This window comes from Phacochoerus africanus, chromosome 3 (genome assembly GCF_016906955.1).
Source record: "Phacochoerus africanus isolate WHEZ1 chromosome 3, ROS_Pafr_v1, whole genome shotgun sequence".
In the NCBI taxonomy this organism is placed as follows: Eukaryota; Metazoa; Chordata; class Mammalia; order Artiodactyla; family Suidae; genus Phacochoerus; species Phacochoerus africanus.
In genome coordinates, this window is record NC_062546.1 from 186,272,811 (window position 1) to 186,298,034 (window position 25,224).

Consider the following 25,224-nt stretch of genomic DNA (forward strand, 5'->3'; position numbering starts at 1 on the left):
GGAGAGCTGGGCGAGGGTATTTGAGACGCCTGGGGGAAGAACGCTAGAGTGGGTGAGCCAGACAGAGTGTATCCTGCTCCACTCCCCTCCATAGGCCTCAGGGGTGTGAGTTTCTCCCCGTCGTGGTGCTCTCTGTCTGCCAGCTCTTCTGCTTCCCCTTTGCCCTGGACGTGGATGCTGACCTCCTTGACGGTGTCCTGGCTGACCTCACAGCCTCAGAAGTCACAGCCCACCTGCTGCAGGTACTTGGGAAGCTGCCTGGGCAGGAAGGTGGGAGAGGAAGATGGCCAGTCTTGGTATTCTAATTCACTTCCCGACAGCTCCAGGGCTCTCGCAGGCCCTTGTAAGAGTGCAGTGTCTGGCTTGACCTAAGAGTTTGAGGAGAGAAAGCATTCAGGCCTGAGCAGAGGCACGTGGTGGGCAATGGGCTGGTGCCTCCTCTCTCCATCAGTCCCCTGTCTGGATTCTCTTGCAGCCCAGTGGGGTGGACATCCTAGTCTAGGCACTGGAGACTCAGCTCCTCAGCCAACAATCGCTTCTCTCATCATTGTTGGCATTAAGGACTGAGTGGGTCTCTGAAAGCAGAGAGCCGGAGCCCTTGCAGAGCAAGGCATGCACTTGGGAAGGACCTGATCTCCTGGGCTCCGCGTGGTGTCTCAGTGCTGTGGCTCAGGTCTTCCAGCTGTCTGTGCTCTTCTCACCAGAGCTGGGCTTTTCCCGCCCCCAGGTTTTGGGCTCCACATTATCTGACTGCAGTGTATTCTCCCTTCCCCTTCTACAGGTCTGCTGCCACCGCCTTCCACTGACACAAGTCGAGCTGCCCATCAGTCTCCTCACGCGTCTGGCCCTCACGGATCCCACCTCTCTCAACCAGTTTGTGAACACAGTGGCTGCCTTCCCTAGAACCACCATCCCCTTCCTCTCGGTGGCCCTCCTGGGGGACCAGCCACTCCTGACCTCTGACCTTCTCTCCCTCTTGGCCCACACCATCCGGGTCCTGTCCCCCAGCCACTTGTCCTTTATCCAAGAACTGCTGGCTGGCTCCGATGAATCTTATCGGCCCCTGCGCAGCCTCCTGGGCCACCCAGAGAATTCTGTGCGGGCCCGTACTTATGGGCTCCTGGGACACCTGCTCCAGCACAGCATGGCGCTGCGTGGGGCCCTGCAGAGCCAGGCTGGACTGCTCAACCTCCTGCTGCTGGGGCTCGGAGACAAGGACCCTGCTGTGCGGCGCAGTGCCAGCTTTGCTGTGGGCAACGCAGCCTACCAAGCTGGTCCCCTGGGCCCTGCCCTGGCAGCCGCAGTACCTGGTATGACCCAGCTGCTTGGAGATCCTCAGGCTGGTATCCGGCGCAATGCTGTGTCAGCTCTGGGCAACTTAGGGCCCGAAGGGTTGGGGGAGGAGCTGTTACAGTGCCAAGTACCCCAGCGGCTCCTAGAGATGGCGTGTGGAGACCCTCAGCCAAATGTGAAGGAAGCTGCCCTCGTTGCCCTCCGGAGCCTCCGACAGGAGCCCTGCATCCATCAGGTACACCCCAGGGGACTTAGGAATCACCATGATGGGCTGGTTTTCACAACATTTTTCCAAGATAGTCTTTAAGGAATTGGGACATCCCCAAACCCAAACTGTATCCCTCTCTGGGAATAGGAAACCCACAGGCTGTGTCTTGGACATGAGTTTTCCATCTACCATCTCCCTCCTACAGAAGGGAAGGGACCTGGAAAAGGGGTCTGGTGGACTAGGAAATGCCTGGAATTTCAAGGACCAGTGTTCCTCTCTGCTAGCGGCTGTGCACAAGGAAGGTGAGGGCAGGCTAGGAGATGTTGATGTCTAAAGTGGTTTTGTTCTGGGGGCCACGATGGTGCTAACTATCTTTTTTAGTGCTTACCATGTGAAAAGCACCATGCTAAGCCCTTAACCTTTCTTACCTGATTTAAGCCATGCTCTGCATTTTGCAGTCAATGAAACTGAAGCACAAAGATTTAATGACTTGTCCAGGTTACAAAGCTAACATGTAGCTTTGGAGTTTTGAACTCGGGAGTCTGAGACCAGAGCCCATGCTCTTTTTTTTTTTTTTTTTCTTTTTTGGTCATGCATATGGCATCTGGGCCAAGGACTGAATCCTTGAAGCTGCAATGCCGGGTCCTTAACCCACTGCTCCAGGCCAGGGATCAAACCTGCACTGTCTCAGAGACAGCACCAGATTCTTAACCCTCTGTGCCATAGTGGGAACGCCTTAAATTTTTTTTTTTTTTTTTGGCCTTGCGTTTGGCATGCAGAAATTCTTGAGTCAGGGATTGATAGAAATGGTGCCACAGCAGCAACCCAAGTAGCTGTAGGGTGTGACAATGCTAGATCCTTAACCTGGTGCACCACAAGAGAACTCCCAGAGCCCGTGCTCTTAGTCGCTGCTTTATTTTGCTGGGTTTTTTTTTTTTTTTTTCTGCTTAGTATTCAGTATATAAACGGCCCAATGAAAAACCATAAGTCCACCTATGATTAAGCTAAACTTCCAAATTATAATAGTTCAGATGTGGTAGCATTGGGTGGTTCATGTAGAAGAGGAATTATGACAGGATGGTGATGATGTGTATTATAGTATCTTCTAGCAAGCTCTGTGGGGAAATAATAAAACGGATTCTTTGTGGTAATGAGGTTCAGACCCACTGGTCTGGATGCATGGCTGGGAATCACACCTTTTGGCTTGCTCTCACTGCTGCATCCATTACCTCCTCCTGAGGACAAGTGCATGGGTCGTTTGGTGCCTTGGTATCATGATCTGTAACCAAAGAGAATGGATGGAGACCTCTGATAATGGTGGTTCCTGTCTCCAAGGTCTGTCTTTTTCTACCACAACCTATTTTGAGTCCCCAAGAGCCCATTTTCTTTTTCTTCCTTTTCTGGAGTGGGAGTGGCTGGGCCAAATGAGAGTCCTCTGCATGTCACGTTCTGTCATCTCTCTCTATCCCACAGGTGCTGGTGTCCCTGGGAGCCAGTGAGAAATTAGCCTTGCTCTCTCTGGGGAATCAGTTACTGCCACACAGCAGTCCCAGGCCTGCCTCTGCCAAACACTGCAGGAAACTAATCCACCTCCTGAGGCCATCCCACAGCACGTGATCTCAGATTCCTGGGGTCCACCCTCCAGCCTTCATTGCCCTGCGGTTGCCAACTCTTCCTTTTTTTTTACTCTACAAGCCACCAACTCAACTGAGAGCTAAAGCAACTGAGAGCGATAAGCTGCCAATCAACTCATTTGAGAATGAGAACCTAGAAGAGATTTATGTCTAAAGCTCCTTCTTTTCCCAGATTCAGGATGTTTTCAACCAGTAAACTTCATTGTTATTGGTGCCAGAGGAGATTCCAGAGCTCTTTTCTCCAATAATGTGCCTTTAACCCCAGGGACATGCCTCCTGGACCTGAGGGAGACATCTACCTAAGAGAGCTCTTCCTTCCGGAGCTCCTGTGATCATTCCAGCAGGTTCTTGCTTTAAGTGCACTGGCCCCAGGACAGTGATGAAGACAGAGCCTGCCTCAGCTCTGGGCTATGGGGATAAATGCCATCAGTCCCTGCTGTGGAGGGCTCCCCAGCCTGTAGCCCATATTCCCGTCTGTGAGGAGATGGGGAGGGTATTTTCTCTCCTTCCTTTCCTTCCTTCTTTTTATTTCTCCTCCTTCCCCCTTCTTTCTTTCTTCTCCTCTTCTACCCCTCTCCCTCCAACTGCTCCTCTTCCCACTCCTCTTCCTCCTCCTTTTTTTTTTTTTTTTTTTCCTTGGTAGTTCTCTTTATAAAGTCATGTAATAAAAGCTGTGCCTCACCCCATGTGGAGCTCTCAGGGTAAAGGGTCAGGAGGTTCAGCTCCTCTGAGTGGCTGGGTGGTGCCAGAAGCATTGGGATCCTATTCACAGAAGGTCCTGGTTTGGGAGCTTATTTATATCTTTTCCTGCCTTCCAGCTTCCTCCATCCCAGATGAGCTACATGTGGTACTTCCAAGCCAAGGCCGGTAGAGCTGAAATAGGAAAGGATAGGATTAAAGAGAGGGGTAAACCAGATTGCTTTGCAAATTTCCAACTTAGTGACTAGTTTTAACATTTGGTGGCATTTCACTGTATGGGGAAACCCAGCTGCCTTTGAAGAATGGCTCTTTATGGAGACTGTGCTGTTTACCATAAGGGGAGGGGGGCAGCTGACAGGTCCATTAGATAGAATCATAATCCATACTGGAAAGCTTAAGCCTTTACTCACTGGATGGCCTGTGACAAGCTTCCTGGAGCCCTAATTTCTCCATCTATAACGTAGAGAGTCTACTTTTTATCCTTCCTCCAATTTCATTTGTTTTAGAAATGAAAATTTAAGTAAGCTGCCCTTATTTTTAAAAGGAATTTTATTTAATCCTCATCTTCATTGCCCACTGTGTTTATATTTTTAAAAATAACATTTTTTTCTAGAGTCCATCACAATTTCCTCCTATCCAGATTTTTTTAGTTCAGTTCAACGAATTTATTGAGTCCTGTCTATATGCCAGATACTATTCTAGGCACTGGAGGTAAAGCAGTGCCTGTTTGTCACGGAGTTTCCATTTCTGGTCAGGGAAACAGTGAACTTATTAAAATGACTGAACTCTGTGGTATGTAAGAAAGTGATGAAAGCTCTGGAGAAACATACCACAGGGAAAGAGGGATGAGGACTGCTGAGCTGGATAGCCAGCGTAGGCCTCACTTGGTGACATTTGAACAGAGCAGTGCAGCTCCGAGGAAAAACACGACACACGAAGCGTGATCGTCAGAGGCCCCGAGATGGGAGTGTACCTGGAGTGTTTCAGAAGCTATGAGGAGGCCAGTTTGGATGGAAGAACTGACGAAAGGGGAGAATAGTAGGAAATGAGGACAGGAAGGTAGGTATTGGGGACCAGGCAAAGGCCTTGTACTTTACAGAGAATAGGGATCCATTGGAGAGTTTTGATCAGAGGCGTTCTGTCATCTGCCTTTGGCTCTTCATTCTGGTGTTGTGAATGGACGGTGAGGAGTGGGGGAGGAAGGGAAGGAGGGTGGACAGTTAGGAGGTGATTGTAAGAATCCACATGAGAGAGAACGGCACCCTGGATAGGGGTGGTACCAAAGGAGTGCTGAGAAGCAGTCAGATTTGTTCTTGTTTTTTTTTATTTTTTTATTTTTATTTTTTTTAAGTAGTCGGATTTTGAATGTGTTTTGAACATGGAACACATCCATTTTCTTGACTGATTGGATTGCAGGGTATAACAAAAGAAGGCAGTCGAGGATAACTCCACAGTTTGTGGCCTGAGCAATTGGAAGAATGAAATTGCTATTAACTGAAATGGAACTATTAGTGGATTATTAGTGGGTGGGAACATTCAGGTTTAGTTTTGAACATGTTAAGTCTGTAAGTTGGAAATTTTCAAATGCACACAAAAGTAGAGAAAGATTAGCTCAGTGAACTCTTCACTGAACTAATAGCTATCATATCTATATTTCTTTTACTCAAGTATTTTAAAACAAATCCGGGCAACATATAATGTTATCCATAAATACTTTGGTATATATTTCTAACAAATCAAAACTTTTGTTTTTGTTTTTAACAAAACCACCATACTTCATTTAGATCAAATCTAGATTAAGACAAATATGTACAGTATTGTATTTCTATTATTTTTGTTTTTTTGTTTTGTTTTATTTATTTTTTTTTTTGCTTTTTTAGGGCTGCACCCACGGCACATGGAGGTTCCCAGGCTAGGGGTCTAATCGGAGTTGTAGCTGCCAGCCTACGCCACAGCCACAGCAACTCAGGATCCTAGCCGTGTCTGCGACCTACACCACAGCTCATGGCAACGCCGGATCCTTAACCCACTAAGTGAGGCCAGGGATTGAACCCGCAACCTCATGGTTCTTAGTCGGATTAATTTCCACTGCGCCATGACAGGAACTCCACTATTGGATTTTTTTTTTTGTCTTTTGTCTTTTTTGTTGTTGTTGTTGTTGTTGCTATTTCTTGGGCCGCTCCCACGGCATATGGAGGTTCCCAGGCCAGGGGTTGAATTGGAGCTGTAGCCACCGGCCTACGCCACAGCCACAGCAACGCGGGATCCGAGCCGCATCTGCAATCTACACCACAGCTCACGGCAACACCGGATCGTTAACCCACCGAGCAAGGGCAGGGACCGAACCCGCAACCTCATGGTTCCTAGTCGGATCCGTTAACCACTGCGGGAACTCCCACTATTGGATTTTTAAATGTGCATTTTTTTCCTAAAAGATAAACTAGGGGAAATTACCTCATAGAAGAATTATTCTTTTTTTCCAATTAATTTGTTAAATTCTAGCTTGAAATATCTTGCTTATGTGGTACATAAACAATTTAATGTAGAGAAATTAAATTTACATCCAAACTTTGTAGACTATGTGTTGTATCACATAATAGTTAATCATTTTATGAGGAAGCCTAACAAGAAAACATATATCCATCCTTGGGAGAATACAATCTAAACAATTAGAAATATGTAAACAGTTTCACATCCATCAATTATCACAAAGCGCTGAGAAAATTTGGAGTGAACAGTCTGAGTAGTGCCTGGAATTTAGAGAATGTCTGGAAGGTTTGAGGATTTGGGCTCATGTTTGGTTTTGTGTCCACATGAGTGTCTATGTATTTCAGCTTTTGGAGAGGGGAGAAGGAGCTCAAAGTTTTCAAACATATAAAAGTAGAGAGAATGGCATGCTAAGCCCCCATGCCCTGATGCCACCAATTCAGCTGTTAGCAACATTTTGTCACACTGCTTCTGCCTTTTCCCTTTTTAACTCTGTCCTTGCTATAGTTTTAAAGAAGCATCTTTTCTGAGATCATTTAAAATTCAAAGAAAAGTTGTAAGAAGAATACAAAGAATTCCCACATACCCTTTACTAACTGTTAATATTTTGCCACAATTGGTTTTATCATATTTTTCTGAACCATTCAAGAGTAAGTGATAAATACCATGCCCCTTTACTTTTAAATACTTGCTTTTAAAAATCAAGGCTATTTACTTATATGACCATAGTATTATTAATGAAATCTGGAAATTCAACATGGATTTATTACTATTAGCTAATCTACAGCCCATATTCAAATATTGCCAATGGTTCCAATAATATTGTTTATACCAGTTTTTTTTTTTTTTTTTTTGCCTTTTAGAGCTGCACCCATGGCATATGGAGATTCCCAGGCTAGGGGTCAAATCGGAGGTACAGCTGCCGGCCTACATCACAGCCATAGCCATGCCATATCCAAGCCGAGTTGGTGACCTACACCACAACTCACAGCAACGCCAGATCCTTAACCCACTGAGCAAGGTCAGGGATTGAACCTATGTCCTCATGGATACTAGTTGGGTTTGTTAACTGCTGAGCCATGATGGGAACTCTGATGTTTCTTTATGATTTGAGTATACCTGATGTTTGGGTATATCTGATTTGTGTGTGTGTGTCATTTGATTCAGGTTATACATTTTTGGCAGAAGCACTACAAAGAGTCATGATGTGTCCTCTTAGTATCATGTCTGGAGGCTGATGATGTTGCTTTTCCCTAGTATTGATGAAGTTACCTCTGATCACTTGGTTAAGGTGGGCTCGGCAGATTCTGTGGCTGGATTTTATTTTTAACTAAACTTTATATTTTAGAACAGCTTTAGATTTATAGAACAATTGAGCAGATAGTACAGAAAATTATATATACCTTGCCCCTGCACACAATTTCCCTTATTATTACCATCTTACCTTATTATGATACATTCATTACAAATGGCAAACCAGTATTGATGTATAGTTGATCCCTGAAAAACATGGGGGTTAGGGGCACTGACCCCCTCCCAACTGAAAATCCAAGTGTATCTTTACAGTCCTCCACATCTGAGGACTCAACTAACTGTGGATTGTGTAGTAGTGTATTATGTATTTATCGAAAAAAAATTGCATATAAATGGATCCATGTAGTTTAAACCTGTGTTGTTCAAGGGTGAACTGTATTATCAACTAAAATCTGTGTTTTATTCGGATTTCCTCAATTCTTACCTAATGTCCTTTTCCCGCTCCAAGATCTCATACATATTACATTTAGTTGTTTCTTGGACTTCTCTGGCTGTAACCGTTCCTCAGAAGCTTTTTTTTAGGGCCGAAGCTGCAGCATATGTGTATGCTACAGCCATGGCAACATCAGATCCAAGCCACATCTGCAAGCTACGCTGCAGCTTGTGGCAACGCTGCATCCTTAACCCACTGAGCAAGGCCAGGGATCATACCCGTATTCTCGTGGATACTAGTTGGGTTCTTAATCTGCTAAGCCACAATAGGAACTCCAGAAATTTCTTATTGTTGATGCCCTTGATAATTTTGAGAAGTACTAGTCAGGTATTTTGTAGGATGGCCCTTACTGGAATTTACCTGATGTTTCTCATGACTAGACTGGAATTACAGGCTCGGGGGAGGAAAATTACAAAAGTAAAATGCATTTTTTTCTTTCTTTTTTCTTTAGGGCTAAAGGTGCAGCATATGGAAGTTCTCAGGCTAGGGGCAGAATCAGAGCTACAGCCACCGGCGTACACAACAGCCACAGCAACGCCAGATCCGAGCTGTGTCTGCGACCAACACCACAGCTCACAGAAACAACTCATAGCAATGCCAGATCCTTGACCCACTGAGTGAGGCCAAGGATTGAACCTGCATCTTCATAGACACTAGTCAGATTCATTACTGTTGAGCCACAGTGGGAACTCCCTAAAATGCCATATTTTTTTTTTTTCACATTTCAAGGGCATATGATTTATGACTTGAGGTTGACCTTGATCACCTGGCTGAAGTGATGTTTGTCAGATTTTTGTACTCTTACTCCTTTTGTCCCACTCCATCTCCCTTTCCATACACTGCTCTTTGGAAAGAAGTCACTCTGCACAGCCCTCCTTTAGGGCTGTGTCTCTATCTACATAATTTTTTCAGAAGTTTTGTGCATAGGAGATTTGTCTCTCTCTCTCTCTTTTTTGTCTTTTTGCCTTTTCTGGGGCCACTCCCGCGGCATATGGAGGTTCCCAGGCTAGGGGTTGAATCGGAGCTATGGCCACTGGCCTACACCACAGCCACAGCAACGAGGGATCCGAGACACATCTGCAACCCACACCACAGCTCACGGCAACGCCGGATCCTTAACCCACTGAGCAAGGGCAGGGATCGAACCCGCAACCTCATGGTTCCTAGTCAGATCCGTTAACCACTGTGCCATGACGGGAACTCCAGGAGATTTGTCTCTTTATCAGATTTGTGAACATATTCAACCATTTATATCATGGACTCATGAATATTTGTTTTATACTTTGAACTGTAATTTTATTGCTAAAATTGTTCCAGCTTTGGTCATTGGAGTTCTTTCAGTAAGCTCCTGTGACATACTCCCACCAATTTGCTTTGTTTTGTTTGTGGTTGTTTGTGTTTTAGGAACACTTTCTTTCTGGCACTAGAAGATGCTTCAGGATCATTTTGTGTATTTCCTGCCCTAGTCCTAGAAGCAGCCATTTCTCTAAGGAGCCCTGATTGCTTATAATGGAGAATGGTATGTGAAACTAAGACCTGGGAGTTTCCTGTGATGCAGCGGGTTAAGGATCCAGCATTGTCATGGCTACCTCAGTTCATAGCTGTGGCCCTGGAACTTCCACATGTTGTAAGCATGGGGAAAAAAAAAAGAAAAAAAAAGAAAAGGGGGGGGAGAAATGAAGACCTGGGTGCTAGGTGTGCTTGTTGTTACTGAGGTGTTTATTTTAAAGCAAAAGCAAACTCCTGGTATCATGTCATTTAATACCTTAAAGTGTCTGTGAAAAATAAGGATACTTTTTTTTTTGGTCTTTTTAGGGCCATACCTGTGGCATATGGAGGGTCCCAGGCTAGGGGTCAAATCGGAGCTGTAGTTGCCGGCCTACACCACAGCCACAGCAATGCCAGATCCTTAACCCACTGAGCAAGGCCAGGGATCAAACCTGCATCCTCATGGATACTAGTCGGGTTCGTTAACTGCTGAGCCACGACAAGAACTCCAAGGAGGGTATCGTCTTAAATAACCCAAATGTTAAAATATCCTGTGGCTACCACAAGAAGTTAGCACAAATTTAGTGACTTAAAACTACAGAAATGCTCTCACAGTTCTGGAAGGCAGAATTCCGAAATGAGCCTGTCTGAAGAATCCCATTCCCTCTGGAGGTTCTAAGGAAGAATCCATTCTTGCCTCTTCCACCTTGTGGTGGCCCCAGGCATTCCTTGGCTTGTATCCACATCACTCTGATCTCTACCTCCTCGGTCACGTTGCCCCTTCCTCTTTTCTGTCTTCTCTGTGTCTGTTCCATCTCCCTCTGCCTCACTAGGGACACTTGTTATTGGATTTAGCGGGCCCACTCAGATAATCAAGAAAATGTCCTTAATCCTTTCAAAACCATCCTGTCAAAATCCTCAATCACATATTTTGCCATATAAAGTAATAGTTACAGGTTCCTGGAATTAAGAAAAAGATACATATTGGAGTTCCTGTTGTGGCTCAGTGGTTAACGAATCCGACTAGGAACCACGAGGTTCTAGTGGGTTAAGGATCCGGCATTGCTGTGAGCTGTGGTGTAGTTCGCAGATTCTGTTTGGATCTGGCGTTGCTGTGGCTGTGGCGTAGGCCAGCGGCTACAGCTCCCATTAGACCCCTAGCCTGGGAACCTCCATATGCCGTGGGAGCGGCCCCAGAAAAGGCAAAAAGACCAAAAAATATACATATATATTTTTTTGGGGGGGTGTCACCATTCAGTATACTATAATAACTAACAAAATTATCGTTTCTTAATACTATGTTCTTAATGTCTCCAGTTCATATTCAGATTTCTCTGTTGCCTCAAAAATATCTTTTTTCAGTGGGTTTGTTTGAATCAGGATCTAAACAAGCTCTTAAGTCTATTATATAGAACACGTCACCTGAAATTGTTGAAGAACAAGGCCATTCCTCTATACATTGGCCCACATTCTGGATTTGTCAGGTTATTTTCTTCTGATGTGATGTTTTCCTTTATTTCTGATAAACTGGAAGTTGGAGCAAAAAGCTTGATTAGATTCAGATTCAACTAATTTTTAGACAAAAATACACTACTTCCCAAATATTACTGTGTAGTTCAAATTGCATCACTGTCAGGAGACATAATTTATAGCTGTCCCACGTTTCATGATCTAAGACTGATTAAAATATACAAGTGATGGCAAATATCCTTTCGGTGTAAAATTCATCAATCCTCTAATGATTGTAGCATCTATCAATGACTGTTGCCTAAATCAGTTATTAAGCATCTTTGCTCTGGTCCAGATTGTTTTCATTAGTTGTCCCCCTTTTTTTTCTGTAGCCAACTATTTAGAGAAGCTCTTTTCACCTTCCAGCTCTCTTGAGATCGCCAAATCCATCAGGTCTAGGGACATCTGAAACTGAGGGAACAGTCACAGTCTTGCCTGCGGAGATAACTGAGTCAGTGTTTCCTAAAGCTCACACTTAAAGCCCAGAGAGCAGGTGGTTGGAATTGTAGCCGCCAGGTGGATTGGGGTTAAGGGAAGGTGGATTGATGAAAGTATTGTGGACCTGACGAGCTCTCCTTTCCTGGGATCAAACTCACAGGCTTTTACTAGAAAGAACTACAAAAAATTTCTTTAATAAAGCCTGGGCTCTTTGATTTTAGAGGAGCGAATCAAGGCCCGGCCAAAGGAAGAGTCATTGAGGTTAGAGGGTCCTGGAATGCCAGAACGTAGCCAACCTTTCAGGGATTTAATCTCGGACTACACCTCCCAGAATTCCGCTCTGTGGGGGCCCATCGCATTGAAGGGACTGCGCGTGCGCGAGCCCTGAGCCGGCCGGCCCAGCCAAGCTCCACAGTCCCCGAGATTCCCCGCGCTTCCCTCTCCTGCCGCGATCGCCCCTTCAGGCCCTCAGTTCGTCCGCTGGGGGCGCGCGCAGTGCGTGGTGGCGGCAGCGGCGCCGGCGGCTGAGAGCGCGGGTCGCGTGGCCGTGCGTGGTTGCTAGGGGCGCCTGAGGCCGCCTGCCGGCCCAGCAGGCCAAGGGAGGAAGCGTCGCGGAGCCGGCGCCCGGCCTGGGCGAAGCTGAGTCCACTGGGTGAGTGTGGCCGCGGAGGCAGGGAACGACCCTCCGCCGGCCCGGCTCTCCCGCCCTTCCCTCTGCCCGGGTTCTTTCACGCGGTCCCTAGCCCTCCGGCCGCTCCTGCCCCAGCCCTGCTTCCTGCCTGCCACCTCTCCATCCCTTGGGAGGTAAGGGGCGGCCTCGGCCTCCTACCCCGCCTGGACTTCGCGCCTCTTCGGAACCCTTCTCCCCTCCCCGCCCCCTCCCCTCTCTCTCCTGCCACGCCCAGTGAACTCGGTCGCCCCGCCTCTGGGTGCCAGAACCCTGAAGCATCCCCTCACCCGGGGCCTCCGTGCCTCCTCTTTCCCGCCCCGCTGCAGTTTAAATTCTCTTCGCTTCAGTGTGAGCCCAAGCTCCTCTCAGGCCTCGTGGCTAAATTTAATATGGATGTCCACTTTTTAACTGCTCCATCTTCACTCTCTCTAGAGAAGTGCTCTCCTAAACTGTAGAGGTTCAAACAAGATGCGAGATGCTGTGGAATTTAACTTTTCATGTATCCATCCATTATTTCATTAAATCATTCAACAGTTTCTAATAAACATCGACAAATATTTGATGAGACAGAGCACTATGGAAGGTACTGGGGATGCAGTGGTGAACGAGGCAGGCGTGTTTTCAGTTTATAGTCTAGGGGAGATTTTGATCAAGTAAACAGCATTTGCCACATTATGTGGTATGTGTTCTGATAGAACATTAGAAGGATATTTAACCCAAATTCACTTGGAAAACTCTATCATCCCCATTCCCTGGTCTTCACAGTCCTATTCTGGATCTAGGAAATGTTTTAATCCTTCCTTCCTAAGGGAGTTATCTCTGGTGTCTCATACTTTAGACCCCATCTTTAACTTCACCACCTGTTGATTTAGACAGTTAACACTTATTGGCAGACCTTTGTATCCCATCCTTCGTATCTTGCAGTAAATACTGAGGCTCTGTGCATAGAAACCACCCCCTTGGTGCCCATTGGACTGAATGGAGCCTTGAAAAATTATCAAGTGTTGTCTGGGAATGAAGAAGTGCTAAGACATTCCAGATACATTGTAACATTAGTAAAGATACAGCAAGGCTTGGAAAGAGAACTGGAAACAGGTTGACAAAATTGAGCTGGGTGTGGAGGCAGCCATCCAGGGAGAAATAGGAGGAGGGAAATTAATAGGGGTTCTATCACAAAGGGATTTGGGTATTTCACTAGAGTTAGAACTCGATTCTCCTGAGCAGTGGTTTTTTAGCAGGGTATTCAGGGGCCCAGAACTTCCAAGGGATACCCGTGCATATATAGCTTTAGAAGAGTCAATTTCCATATGTCCAATTTCCAGTTCCAATGAACTCTTCTAAAACTAACCTTACAAAAAAAAACAGGAGTGGGGACTGTCACATACCTCACGTTCCCAAATTTTACTGTAGTGTATTATTCCGGGTATATAAACCTCAGCTTGGCAAACGGAATATTTGGGGCATACTAATTTCAGGGAGACCTCCTTTGGGATTAAATTACCTCAAAAACTCAGAAGGCTTGGGAGTTCCCGTTGTGGCACATCTGAAACTAGTCAGAAACGAATCTGACTAGTATCCATCTATAAGGGTTTGGGTTTGATCCCTGGCCTTGCTCAGTGGGTTAAGGATCCACTGTTGCCGTGAGCTGTGGTGTAGGTCGAAGACATGGCTCTGATCCCGAGTTGCTGTGGCTGTGGCCAGCAGCTGTAGCTGTGATTTGACCCCTAGCCTGGAAACTTTCATATGCTGCAGGTGCAGCCCTAAAAAGCAAAATACAAACAAACTCGGAAGGCTTGCTGTGTTCCCCTGTGCCATATACAGAGCTGTTAGGGTGAAGCTTGTTCCTTGTTGGGATTTTCTGTGACTAAAATGTTTCTTGGGACCACAGATTTTTTTCAAGCTCTATTGGATATAACTGACATAAAAAATTTTAAAAGAGCTTTCTTTTATTTTAGATGTGTGTTAATAAATAATTAAAACTCACTATCAAATCAAATCATGAAATGTTTATTTCAATGACAGTTAATCCTTAACTTAGTTCTTAGTTCTTTCTATAAAATGTTTAGTATTTTCTACCTCCTCTTAACAAAAGGATAAACTTGTTTAAACTTGTCTTGAAAAATGTTCAACTTTAAGGGTGCAAGGAATGCATGGTTTTACAAATTCTTGGCGGGGGGGTACACGAGTAAGATCATTTGAAGAGTATGTTTCAGGAAAACCATAGAAAGATAATTGGCAGGAAAGTAACATCAGATTTGTGTTTGTGATTACTGTAGTGTCCAGGTAGGGTCAGATAGGAAAGGTTTTAGACTGAAGGCAGGGAGCCAATGAGAGAACTAGAGACGAGGCTAGAGATGATGAGGGCTTGATGGTGATTGCAGTGGGGGAGAGGATTTAGAGAGATATTAACAATGGTAGAGGACAAAACCTGGTGGCAGAGTAGATGTCGGGAGAGTAGGACAAGGAGCATCTGGAAAGATCCTAGGTTTCTGACTTCAGTGATCAACTGGGTAGTAATGCAGGAAGAAGTACTAGGAGGAGGCACAGCTTTGAGGAGATACAGCAGTTGGACTTGCTGCGTTGAGGTTCCTGCGGCATATCCAGGTAGAAAGGCCTGGAAGGTTGTTCTGTAAGGTCTGAGTGATGGTTGAAAGTTGAGGCTATGAGACAGGAGAGGTTGCTCTGGGAGAGTTTGTGTTAATAATTGCAGCTGCTATTTATTGAGCACTTACTAGTGTGCCAGGCAAAGGGAGAAGACTGAGCACAGAGGAGCACCACCTTTGAAAGATAAGGAAAGAGGCAGCATATTTATAACCAAATCCAAAAATGAGTATGTAAATGAAAAGCTGTCACTTGCTGAAAAATTGTCTCAGTGAACTTTTTTGTTTGTTTTTTGTTTTTTCTAGGGCCGCACCTGCGGCATGTGGAGGTCCCCAGGATAGGCGTCTAATCAGAGCTGTAGCCGCCGGCCTATGCCAGGGTCACAGCAACTCAGGATCCGAGCAGCGTCTGCGACCTACACCACATCTCACCACAACACCAGATCCTTAACCCACTGAGCGCGGCCAGGGATCGAACCTGCAACCTCATGGTTCCTAGTCGGATTCGTTAACCACTGAGCCACGATGGGAACTCCTCAATGAACTTTTAACTTCAGAATCTGCTACTGAAAATGTGGAGTTGGGTTTAGCTTTCTTGCTAGATTCCCTTTAGGACCTTAGAATTGTCTGGTCATAGGCTTCCTGGATTTCAGCATGGAATCAGATGTTTTTTTTGTTGTTGTTGTTGCTATTGCTATTTCTTGGGCCGCTCCTGCGGCATATGGAGGTTCCCAGGCTTGGGGTTGAATCGGAGCTGTAGCCACCGGCCTACGCCAGAGCTACAGCAACGCGGGATCTGAGCCGCGTCTGCAACCTACACCACAGCTCACGGCAACGCCGGATCGTTAACCCACTGAGCAAGGGCAGGGACCGAACCCGCAACCTCATGGTTCCTAGTCGGATTCGTTAACCACTGCGCCACGACGGGAACTCCAAGGAATCAGATGTTTTGATCTGTCAGTGAAATGCAGAGAAAATTTTTCTTTAGTGCCCCTAACTTCTTACCCTCTCTTCTGGCAGAACTGGGAAGCCAGACCTGGCATTTTTGGAAAAAATGCTGAGAGTGCTGATTTCTCTTGGGCCCTGAAATACAAATGGCCTTGTCCTTAGGAGCGTCATAGATATCCTCAACAGGCAGTGGTATTATATATTCAGGCTTTTTGGTCTCTTATAGGTACTTGAAAAGCTTGTTGGGATCTTCAGTGTGTTTTTTTGTTTGTTTGTTTTCTTTTTTTAGGGATGCACCCATGGCATATGGAAGTTTCCTAAGCTAGGGGTTGAATCGGAGCTGCAGCTGCCGGCCTATGCCACAGTCATAGCAATGCCAGATCTGAGCCATGTCTGCAGCCTACACAGGATCCTTAAACCACTGAGCGGGGCTAGGGATTGAACCCGCATCCTCATGGATGCTAATTGGGTTCGTTACCACTGAGCCACAACGGGAACTCCTTATGTTTTTTAATGTGGGATATGTATCAACTCCATATTAGAAATTGAAGTATTTATTAATTCGTTTAGGAGTAAGAATAAACTTCTTAGAAGTAAACATAAACAGCATTTTTTAAAAAGAGAAACACTATTGTAAAAAGATTAGTGAGAAGAGTGGCACTGTTTTTAAGAATCTCATTAATGTTTGGCTTATTAGAAGACAGCTGGATTTCCATATCTGCATTCATTCGGTTCAGTATATTGTTTTGATGAATTATGAGGAAAATCCAGCCTCACATAGATAATTAGTTGGAAAAAGGACAGTATTTCTATAGCTTTTTCCGATAATAGTGGGGTATTCTTTGGTACCACGCAGAAATTAACAAGGGATGGTTTTGTGAAGGTTAGCTAAAATGTGGAATTTGAAATATCATCGGTGAACTTTTCATACTTTGTTACAGTAGGATTTATTGGTGTTCACCTCTACACTTCTGACTTAGACCAGATCTTTTACCCATGCATGATTCTGTGACATTGTGTGAAAGGTATTTGGGAAATAATTGAATTCATTGAACTATGTAGATCTTCCAAATGTTCCCACATTTTATTATACAATATAAAAAAAATTACCACACTGTCATCAAAAAAATGGTTAAGTTTTGGGAAGCTGACAAGCTCATGGTGGCAGATACAATTTTGCCAACATTCTGATTTCTCTTGGAAGCTCAAATTTTTATCATTGGCAACAATTACTGTCAGTTGTTTTCCTTGAAGTGACAGGCTTGCTCTGTTTCATTTTGTAGAGCACGGCTGCCAAGTATCAAAGTCTGAATAACCATCACTTGTGTGTCCTTCATTCTTTCAAGCAAACATCATGTTCCACCAAAGAATTTTGCAATTCAAACAATCACACAAGTGTCTTACAAAACGTCCATCATCTTCTGTTTTATATACTTCTCCCTGTGTTACACAGAATATTAAAAAGATGTGCTTGAGGATTGAGATTTAATTTTTACTCCGTCATCAAGGACTTTTTTTTTTTTTCTTTGTCTTCTGTCTTTTTTAGGGCTGTACCTGCAGCAAATGGAGGTTCCCAGGCTGGGGGTCAAAGCGGAGCTGTGGCTGCCAGCCTATGACACAGCCACAGCAATGTCAGATTCGAGCCCCGTCTGCAACCTACACTACAGCTCACAGCAACGCCAGAGCGTTAACCCACTGAGCGAGGTCAGGGATCTAACCCTTGTCTTTATGGATACTAGTCAGGTTCGTTAACCACTGAGCCACGATGGGAACTCCATGAAGGACATCATTCTTAGGTAAAGCTGGCATTTCTTCTTTCACTGTGCAGTGAAGAAGTGTGTGGTGGTGAAGAATCTCACCATTGTCTGGACTCTTGTTCAGGAACCAGCAGTTTGATCCACCACTGCTTTTGCACCATCAGTGGAAAGGCTGGCACAATAAAAAAGGCGAATCACATCTGAGTTTTGTTATGAAAATAGTTTCAGGAGTTCCTGTTGTGGCACAGCAGAAACGAATCTGACTAGGAACTATGAGGTTGCTGGTTTGATCCCTGGCCTCGCTCAGTGGGTTAAGGATCTGGCATTGCTGTGAGCTGTGGTATAGGTCATAGATGCTGCTCGGATCTGATGTGGCTGTGGCTGGTGGCTGTAGCTCCAATTGGACCCCTGGCCTGGGAACCTCTGTGTTTCATAGGTGTGGCTCCCCCCTGCAAAAAAAGAAAAAAAGAGAAAATAGTTGCACCTAGGGTTCAGGGTTCCCTCAGGGTCTGTGGATCACACTTTGAGGACCACTGCTTTAGAGCTCACCTGAGGTTTCTTACTGATGGTTAAGACTTCAGGAGAGCCAGTCACTTAATTATGTGAAACCTTCAACTGTTTTCACTTTTCAATAATTTGCAGATTGACCTCTCTCAGCTCAAGCTGCTGTAAGCTGTATTTTCCCCTCAGGTTTGCGAACTCCTTTTACAAGGTCTGTAGTACTGACCCTCCCTTCTCATTAGGGCTGGGTATTGACCTTTCTTTCTTATTAGGACTTTAAAGAAGTACCATGCTGCTCCAACTTTTTTCTTTCCCTCCTTCCTTTCTTTCTCTCTCTTTCCTTCACTCCTTTTTAGGGCCCCACCTGTGGCGTATGGAGGTTCCCAGGCTACGGGTCAAATCGGAGCTACAGCTGCTGGCCTACACCACAGCCACAGAAATTCAGAATCTGAGCCTCGTCCGCAACGCTGGATCCTTAACCCACTGAGCGAGGCCAGGGATCGAACCCGCATCCTCATGGATCGTAGTCGGGTTCCTTAACCGCTGAGCCACGAAAGGAACTCCCTCCTCCAACTTTCTTTATGGACACATAGCTTGGGATTTATCTCGTAAGAAAAAATGGGTCTGATTCCTACACTCCTCATTCTGTTTGATTCTAGAGAAGTCAGTTCTATCTTATTACATAACTATTGAGCAAATAAAGTAATCTCATCAGAGAGCTTGTGAATTGTAGACTCTGAACTGTTTCTGATGTCCTGAGTTCCCCTGGTGACTGAGGGAAACCCTAGATGGAGGAGGGAAAGGAAACTGAAAAAGAGAAATGAAGATTTGAGAAGTGATTTAAGTTTTCCTCTGAGGTGACTGAGAGAGAAGAGTCCACTGAAAGTTCCCTGGTGGTCTACTGGTTAGGATTCAGTGCTTTCACCGCTGCAGCCTGAGTTCAGTTCCTGGTCTGGGAACTGAGATCCTGCTTCAAGCTGCTGCACACTGCAGCCAAGTAGAAAAGTGCAAAACTCATTTGACCAGCTAGATTGAAGTGGTTGAACAGGCACGTAGAAAAGGTAGAGAAGACAGTTGGCAATGAGGGTATGGAGTGTGAGAGAAGTCAGGTCTGAAAAATGACCATTCTTTTGCAGGTAGTAGATGAAGTGGTGAGAGCAGATTGGTTTGATGTGGGAGAGAGGATAAAGGAGAGGAGCTGTGGAGGATTTTGGAGAGGACCTTAGGAAGAAAAGGCTCTGTTGAAGCTGTTGGGTGTGACTATGGCAGAGTTCCTACACAGAGTGAAGATACAGCAACAGCAAGATAGTGGTAGCACTGCAGTGTTCACTGCAGCATAATTTACAATAGCCACAATATGGAAACAACCCCAGGGTCCCTCAGTAGATGAATGGATAAAGAAGACAGTGGAATATTATTCAGCCATAAAAAAGAGAAACCTTGCCTTTTGCAACAATATAGGTGTATCTAGAGGTTATTATGCCAATGAATTAAGTCAGGGAAAAACAAATGCTCTTTGATTTCACTTATATTTGGAATCTAAAACAAAACAAAACAAAAAACAGCAAACAAACTGAAATGAGAACAGACTCAGATACAGAGAACAATTGAGTGGTTGGCAGAGGAGCTGGGGGTGGGAGTGGGCTAAATAAATGAGAGCAATTAAGAGGCACAAACCTCCAGTTGAAAATGAGCCACAGGATGTAATATACAGAATAAGAAATAGAAGTAATAACTTCATATGGGGACAGATGATTACTAGACTTATCATGGTGATGATTTTGTAATGTATGCAAATGTCAACTCATTATATAGTATACCTGCAACTAACATACTTGTATGCCAGCTATATTTCAATTTTTAAAAAAGGAGATCATCATAGGAGAGGAGCACGAGTTTAATCTGAAGAGGTTCAACTTCTGGCTTTGCTGATTGTACCTGCTGTAGGTGCATTTGCTTATTCAGCACATATTTAATGGGCCCTGATTACATTTCCAGAGCTGGGCATACGCTATGTGAACAAGGTCCCGGTTCTCGAAGAGCTTTCATTCTGGAAAATTAGATAGCAAAAAGAATGGGCATATGTAATATATAACTCATTCACTTCACTGTACACCTGAAACTAATATAACATTGTAAATCAACTATACTCAAAATTTAAAAAAAGATAACAAAGGAATGTATAAATAATTTTTAATTTTAAAATATAGTTAATTTTTTTGAGCAGGAGATTCATATATATATATATATATATATATATATATATATATATTCAGCTCAGAAACTAAAATGATAGAAAAAGGCATACACAGATAAATCTCACATCCTATTGGTAACCTGTTTTAAAAAATCAGTTATCCTGGGAGTTCCCATCGTGGCTCAGTGGTTAACGAATCTGACTAGGAACTATGAGATTGTGGGTTCAATTCCTGGCCTCGCTCAGTGGGTTAAGGATCTGGAGTTGCTGTGAGCTCTGGTGTAGGTTGCAGATGCAGCTTGGATCCCGCATTGCTGTGGCTGTGGCATAGGCTGGCAGCTACAGCTCCGATTAGACCCCTAGCTTGGGTACCTCCATGTGCTGTGGGTGTGGTTCTAGAAAAGATGAAAAAAAAAAAAATCAATTCTCCTAGGTCCATCCATGTTGCTGCAAATGGCATTATATCATTTTTTTTTTTTAGTGACCTAAAGATTATCCTGCTAAGTGAAGTAAGTCAAAGACAAATATATGATATCATTTATATGTGGAATCTAAAATATGATACAAATGGACTTATTTACAAAACAAAAACAGACTCATAAACTTAGAAAACAAACTTAAGGTTACCAAAGGGAAAATAGGGGGAGGGGTAAATTAGAAGTTTGGGATTAGCAGATACAAACTACTGTATATAAAATAGATAAACAGCAGGGTATAGCACAGGGAACTATATTCGATATCTTCTAATAACCAATAATAAAAAGGAATATATGTATGTATAGCTGAATCACTTTGTTTTACAGGAGAATCTAACACAATATTATAAATCAGCTATGTTTCAATTAAAAAAGGGGGGGGCTCCCTTGTGGCTCAGCCAAAACAAATCCGGCTAGTATCCATGAAGATGAGGGTTCAATCCCTGGCCTCCATCAGTGATCTGTCAGGGATCTGGCCCTGCTGAGAGCTGTAGTGTAGGTTGCAGACGTGGCTTGGATCAGGCATTGCTGTGGCTGTGGCATAGGCCAGTAGCTACAGCTCTGATTTGACCCTTAGCCTGGTAACTTCCGTATGCCTCGGTGTGGCTCTAAAAAGCAAGAAAACGAACAAACAAACAAAACCCAAAAAACAGTTCCAGAGTTCCTGATGTGGCTCAGCGGGTTAAGAACCTGACATAGTGTCTGTGAGGATACAGGTTTGATTCCTGGCCTCACTCAATGGGTTAAGGATCTGGCATTGCTGAAAGTCATGGCGTAGGTCACAGATGCAACTCAGATCCATTGTTGCCGTGGCTGTGGTGTAGACTGGCAGCTGCAGCTCCGATTTGACCCCTAGCCTGGGAACTTCCTTATGCCATGGGTATGGCCCCCCAAAAGAAAAAAAAAAAAGTTCCTGCTTATCATTCCACTGTTCTTTAGGCAAATATAAGGGAATATTACTGTGATAACTTTAGATAGTGGAAGAGTGGAACAGATACTAGACCAAGGTAGTATGACAGGGGATGACATGGGGTAATGCAGTAGTAGGGTAGGAAGGCTCTTTGAGGTGGTATTAGCTGAATACTGAGTGTGGGAAGTGAACTGGCCATTCATAGATCTGAGCGTTTCAGAGGAAACCACGAGGACACTGGGAGCACATGCCTGCTGAGGGGGAAGAGTGGCTCAGGTAAGGTCTGAGAGATAGGAATGAGATCAAGTGGCTCTTGGAGCCAACAGAAGGCTTTAAACTACATTTTTAAAAAAAGGAGCACCGTGACAGCTGTCAGGAGAGTAGATTATAAGAAGGGGTAAGGGTTTCTCAGAGAAACCAGCAGCTGAGAGGTGAAGGTAGCTTGAACTAAGGTAGCTTGAACTAATGGTGGAAGTGGAGATTGATGGGTTCCAGAATATGTGTTTGAAGCTGGAGAGACTTGTTGATTGATTGAATGAACGGACGTGAAGATCTGCTGAGATCAGGGTGAATCACTACCACAGGGCACATTGGGAATTTTTGTGTCACATGAACACTCATTACAAGGATTTAGCCCCTTCTGCCTGCGGTTTTTTTTTTTTTTTTTTAATTAAAGGCTTTTTTTGTGCAATTGCGGCTTATTCCCTGCCCTTGACTCTAAATAGGTTAAGTGAGGAGTATGATTGATCCTTTCTTGTCTCTTTAATTCTCCTCTGACTTCCTTTAGCAGATAACACCTGACATTCCCATCTAATTTCATAGATTAAAAGAGAACAGAGTCCCTCCTTGAATAACAGTGCTCAGAGAAAATCTTTAGGTTCCCACTGTCTCCATGTTCCCTTGTCTGTAGCCCTGAAGTCCTTATCTCAACCTCTAGGTTCCTGTTTCTCAGCTTGGTGCTGACGGCAATTGCTTTCTCAGTTGAAAGGAGTTGTGCCTTGTTGGGCAATGAGGTTTTCACATAGAATGAGGTTTAAACAGCATTTCTCCTCTAAAAATGGGAGACTTCCCTCTACCTTGTGTGTTGATGGGCCCCAGGGAAAGTGCTATTAAACTTCATCTGCTGGCCTCTGGTGTTTGCTTTCTTCCTTGAACTCCCCCTTAAGCCAGAGTTTTTGCAAACTCACTGACAGGTTAGAGTGGAATCTACTGGGTGGCTCCTTCCTATTAAGTTGGCCACCCATGGCTGCAATGACAAGACTTGTGTTCTGGTGATGCCCTTCATAAGGCTTGTGACCTGGGCTCTTGCACCAGAAAAGTTGAAGTTGATTGTGTGCTGCTAGCATCCTGACCTGAGAAGAACCAAACTTCCCTTTAGATAGTAATGATTTTTTTAAAAACTTCTTTTGAGATGATTTTAGACTTGCAAAAGAGTTGCAAAAATAGTATGAAGAATTCCTGTTTACTCTTTACTCAGATGTTAAATATTATACCACACTCGCTTTATCATTCATTCATATGTGAACCGAGAACTGTTTTCTGAAATGTTTGAGAATTGGTTGCAAACACTGATGCCCCTTTACTTTGAATATTTCCCAAAAATTTCCTAAATGTTTCCTAAAACATGGTATTCTCTTACATTTCCACAGAATAATGATAAAAGCAGGAATTAGGAGTTCCCGTGGCTCAGTGGAAATGAATCTAGCATCCATGAGGATGCAGGTTCAATCCCTGGCCTTGCTCAGTGGGCTAAGGATTCAGCCTTGCCTTGAGCTGTGGTGTAGGTCGCAGACATGGCTCAGATCCTGTGGTTGCTGTGGCTGTGGTGTAGTCCAGTGGCTACAGTTCCGATTGGACCCCTAGCCTGGGAACCTCCATATGCTGCGGGTGTGGCCCTTAAAAAAAGACAACAAAGAAATCAGGAATTAACATTGACGTAATACCATATACTATAATGCTATTATCTGATCTACCTTATTAAAATATTGTCAGTTGTCCTGTCAGTGTCTTTTATCTGTTATAGGATTGCAGGTTGCCTGCAGTTGTCATACCTTTTCAGTTGCCTTTAAGCCTTTCTTTGTCTTCAGTAAACTTGATCCATTTGAAGAGTACTGGCCAGTCATTCTATAGAATGACATTTAATTTGTCCTTGTCTGATTTTCCAATAATCTTTCACCACCAATTTTAGGGTCCACCTGAAGCAGTTATTACTGTGGGTGTTGCAAGGGTGATTTTCCTTTTTTTTTTTGTCTTTTTGTCTTTTTTTTTTTTTTTGTCTTTTGTTGTTGTTGTTGCTATTTCTTGGGCCGCTCCCGTGGCATGTGGAGATTCCCAGGCTAGGGGTTGAATCGGAGCTGTAGCCACCGGCCTACGCCAGAGCCATAGCAACGCAGGATCTGAGCCGCGTCTGCAACCTACACCACAGCTCACGGCAACGCTGGATCGTTAACCCACTGAGCAAGGGCAGGGACCGAACCCACAACCTCATGGTTCCTAGTCGGATTCGTTAACCACTGCGCCACGACGGGAACTCCGCAAGGGTGATTTTCTGTTTTTATTAGTTGGAATCTTCCTGTTGAGAAGATTGTTCTTTCATTTATTCATTCTCTATTTATTTACATCAGTATGGATTCTAGTTTTATTTAATCTGATATTCACTTATTTTGCTGCTCAAATTGTCCCACATTTGGGAGCCTCTGGCTTCCGTCTTCTTTTTCTTTCTTCCATTTTGAACAGCTTTATTGAGGTATAATTTCCATACTGTTGATGAAAAAAATCAAATATCAGTCAGCTAAGAAGTAAGAGAAGAGAGTTTTATTTGAGCCAAACTGAGGATTATAATCTGGAAACATTCTCAGAAGTTCTGAGAACTATTCCATTGATCAGGAGTTAGAGATGCAGTTTTTATATATTTTTTGAGACAAGGAAATGATGAATCGTATTGACAGGTTAGCATTATGTAGACAACATTCAACAACGTTTTTTAGAAAAATTACGTGTGTACAGACAAGGCTTTGGTCAATGTGACCCCTTGTATGAGATGAAAAGTATATACTAATCAACAAATATATTAATCATAGAATTACAATGTTACAGTACTGGCATCTGAAGACAGGGGCCATCTTTTCTCAGAGGTTGATTTTATCTTCTTGCTTTGAGGAGGTCTGGGAAAGGCCTGCCATGTTGGGGGGCATGTCATTTGTTTTTGTTGTTGTTTTCTTTCTGTCTTAGTTTGATTGTCCTGCCATAAAAAGTTTATGATTTTCCTCATTAGTACCACGCAATTGATTCATCCACTGTGAAAGCAGAGTTCTATGGCTTTCAGTAAATTTGTACATTTGTGCAACCATCACCACAATCTTGTTTTAGAACACTTTGGGTTTGGTTTTTTTTTTTTTTTTTTTTGTCTTTTTAGGGCCACATCCATGGTATATGGAGGTTCCCAGGCTAGGGGTCAAATAGGATCTGTAGCCCCTGGCCTATACCATAGCCACAGCAATGCCGGATCTGAGCCATGTCTGTGACCTACGCTGCAGCTCATGGCAATGCAGATCCTTAACCCACTGAGCAAGGCCAGGGATTGAACCTGTGTCCTCATGGATTCTAGTTAGATTTGTTTCTGCTGAGCCACGATGGAAACTCCCTGTTGTTGTTTTTTGTTT

General features: G+C 44.1%; 2 protein-coding genes across 10 annotated transcripts in view; both read left to right on the forward strand.

Annotated features, from left to right (window-relative positions):
- Nucleotides 1-3,352, forward strand: part of STK36 (serine/threonine kinase 36) — a 28,645-nt gene extending 25,293 nt beyond the window's left edge. For 5 of the 6 annotated variants that reach the window (XM_047773504.1, XM_047773507.1, XM_047773506.1 and 2 more), the window contains 3 exons: nucleotides 95-242; nucleotides 782-1,528; nucleotides 2,975-3,352. In XM_047773504.1, coding sequence (XP_047629460.1) covers nucleotides 95-242; nucleotides 782-1,528; nucleotides 2,975-3,118 — 1,039 coding nt within the window. In that variant the 3' untranslated portion in view covers nucleotides 3,119-3,352. Of the gene's footprint in view, nucleotides 1-94; nucleotides 243-781; nucleotides 1,529-1,706; nucleotides 1,804-2,974 lie in introns of all 6 variants that reach the window. The other variant, XM_047773508.1, reaches the window with a different exon arrangement.
- A 1,079-nt stretch (nucleotides 3,353-4,431) lies between these two features.
- The window catches only part of TTLL4 (tubulin tyrosine ligase like 4), a 45,958-nt gene continuing 25,165 nt past the window's right edge, over nucleotides 4,432-25,224 (forward strand). For 2 of the 4 annotated variants that reach the window (XM_047773513.1, XM_047773511.1), the window contains exon 1: nucleotides 11,803-12,155. The gene's annotated coding sequence lies outside the window, so the exon portion shown is untranslated. Of the gene's footprint in view, nucleotides 4,894-9,472; nucleotides 9,588-11,802; nucleotides 12,156-25,224 lie in introns of those variants that run through there. The other 2 variants (XM_047773512.1, XM_047773514.1) reach the window with 2 other exon arrangements.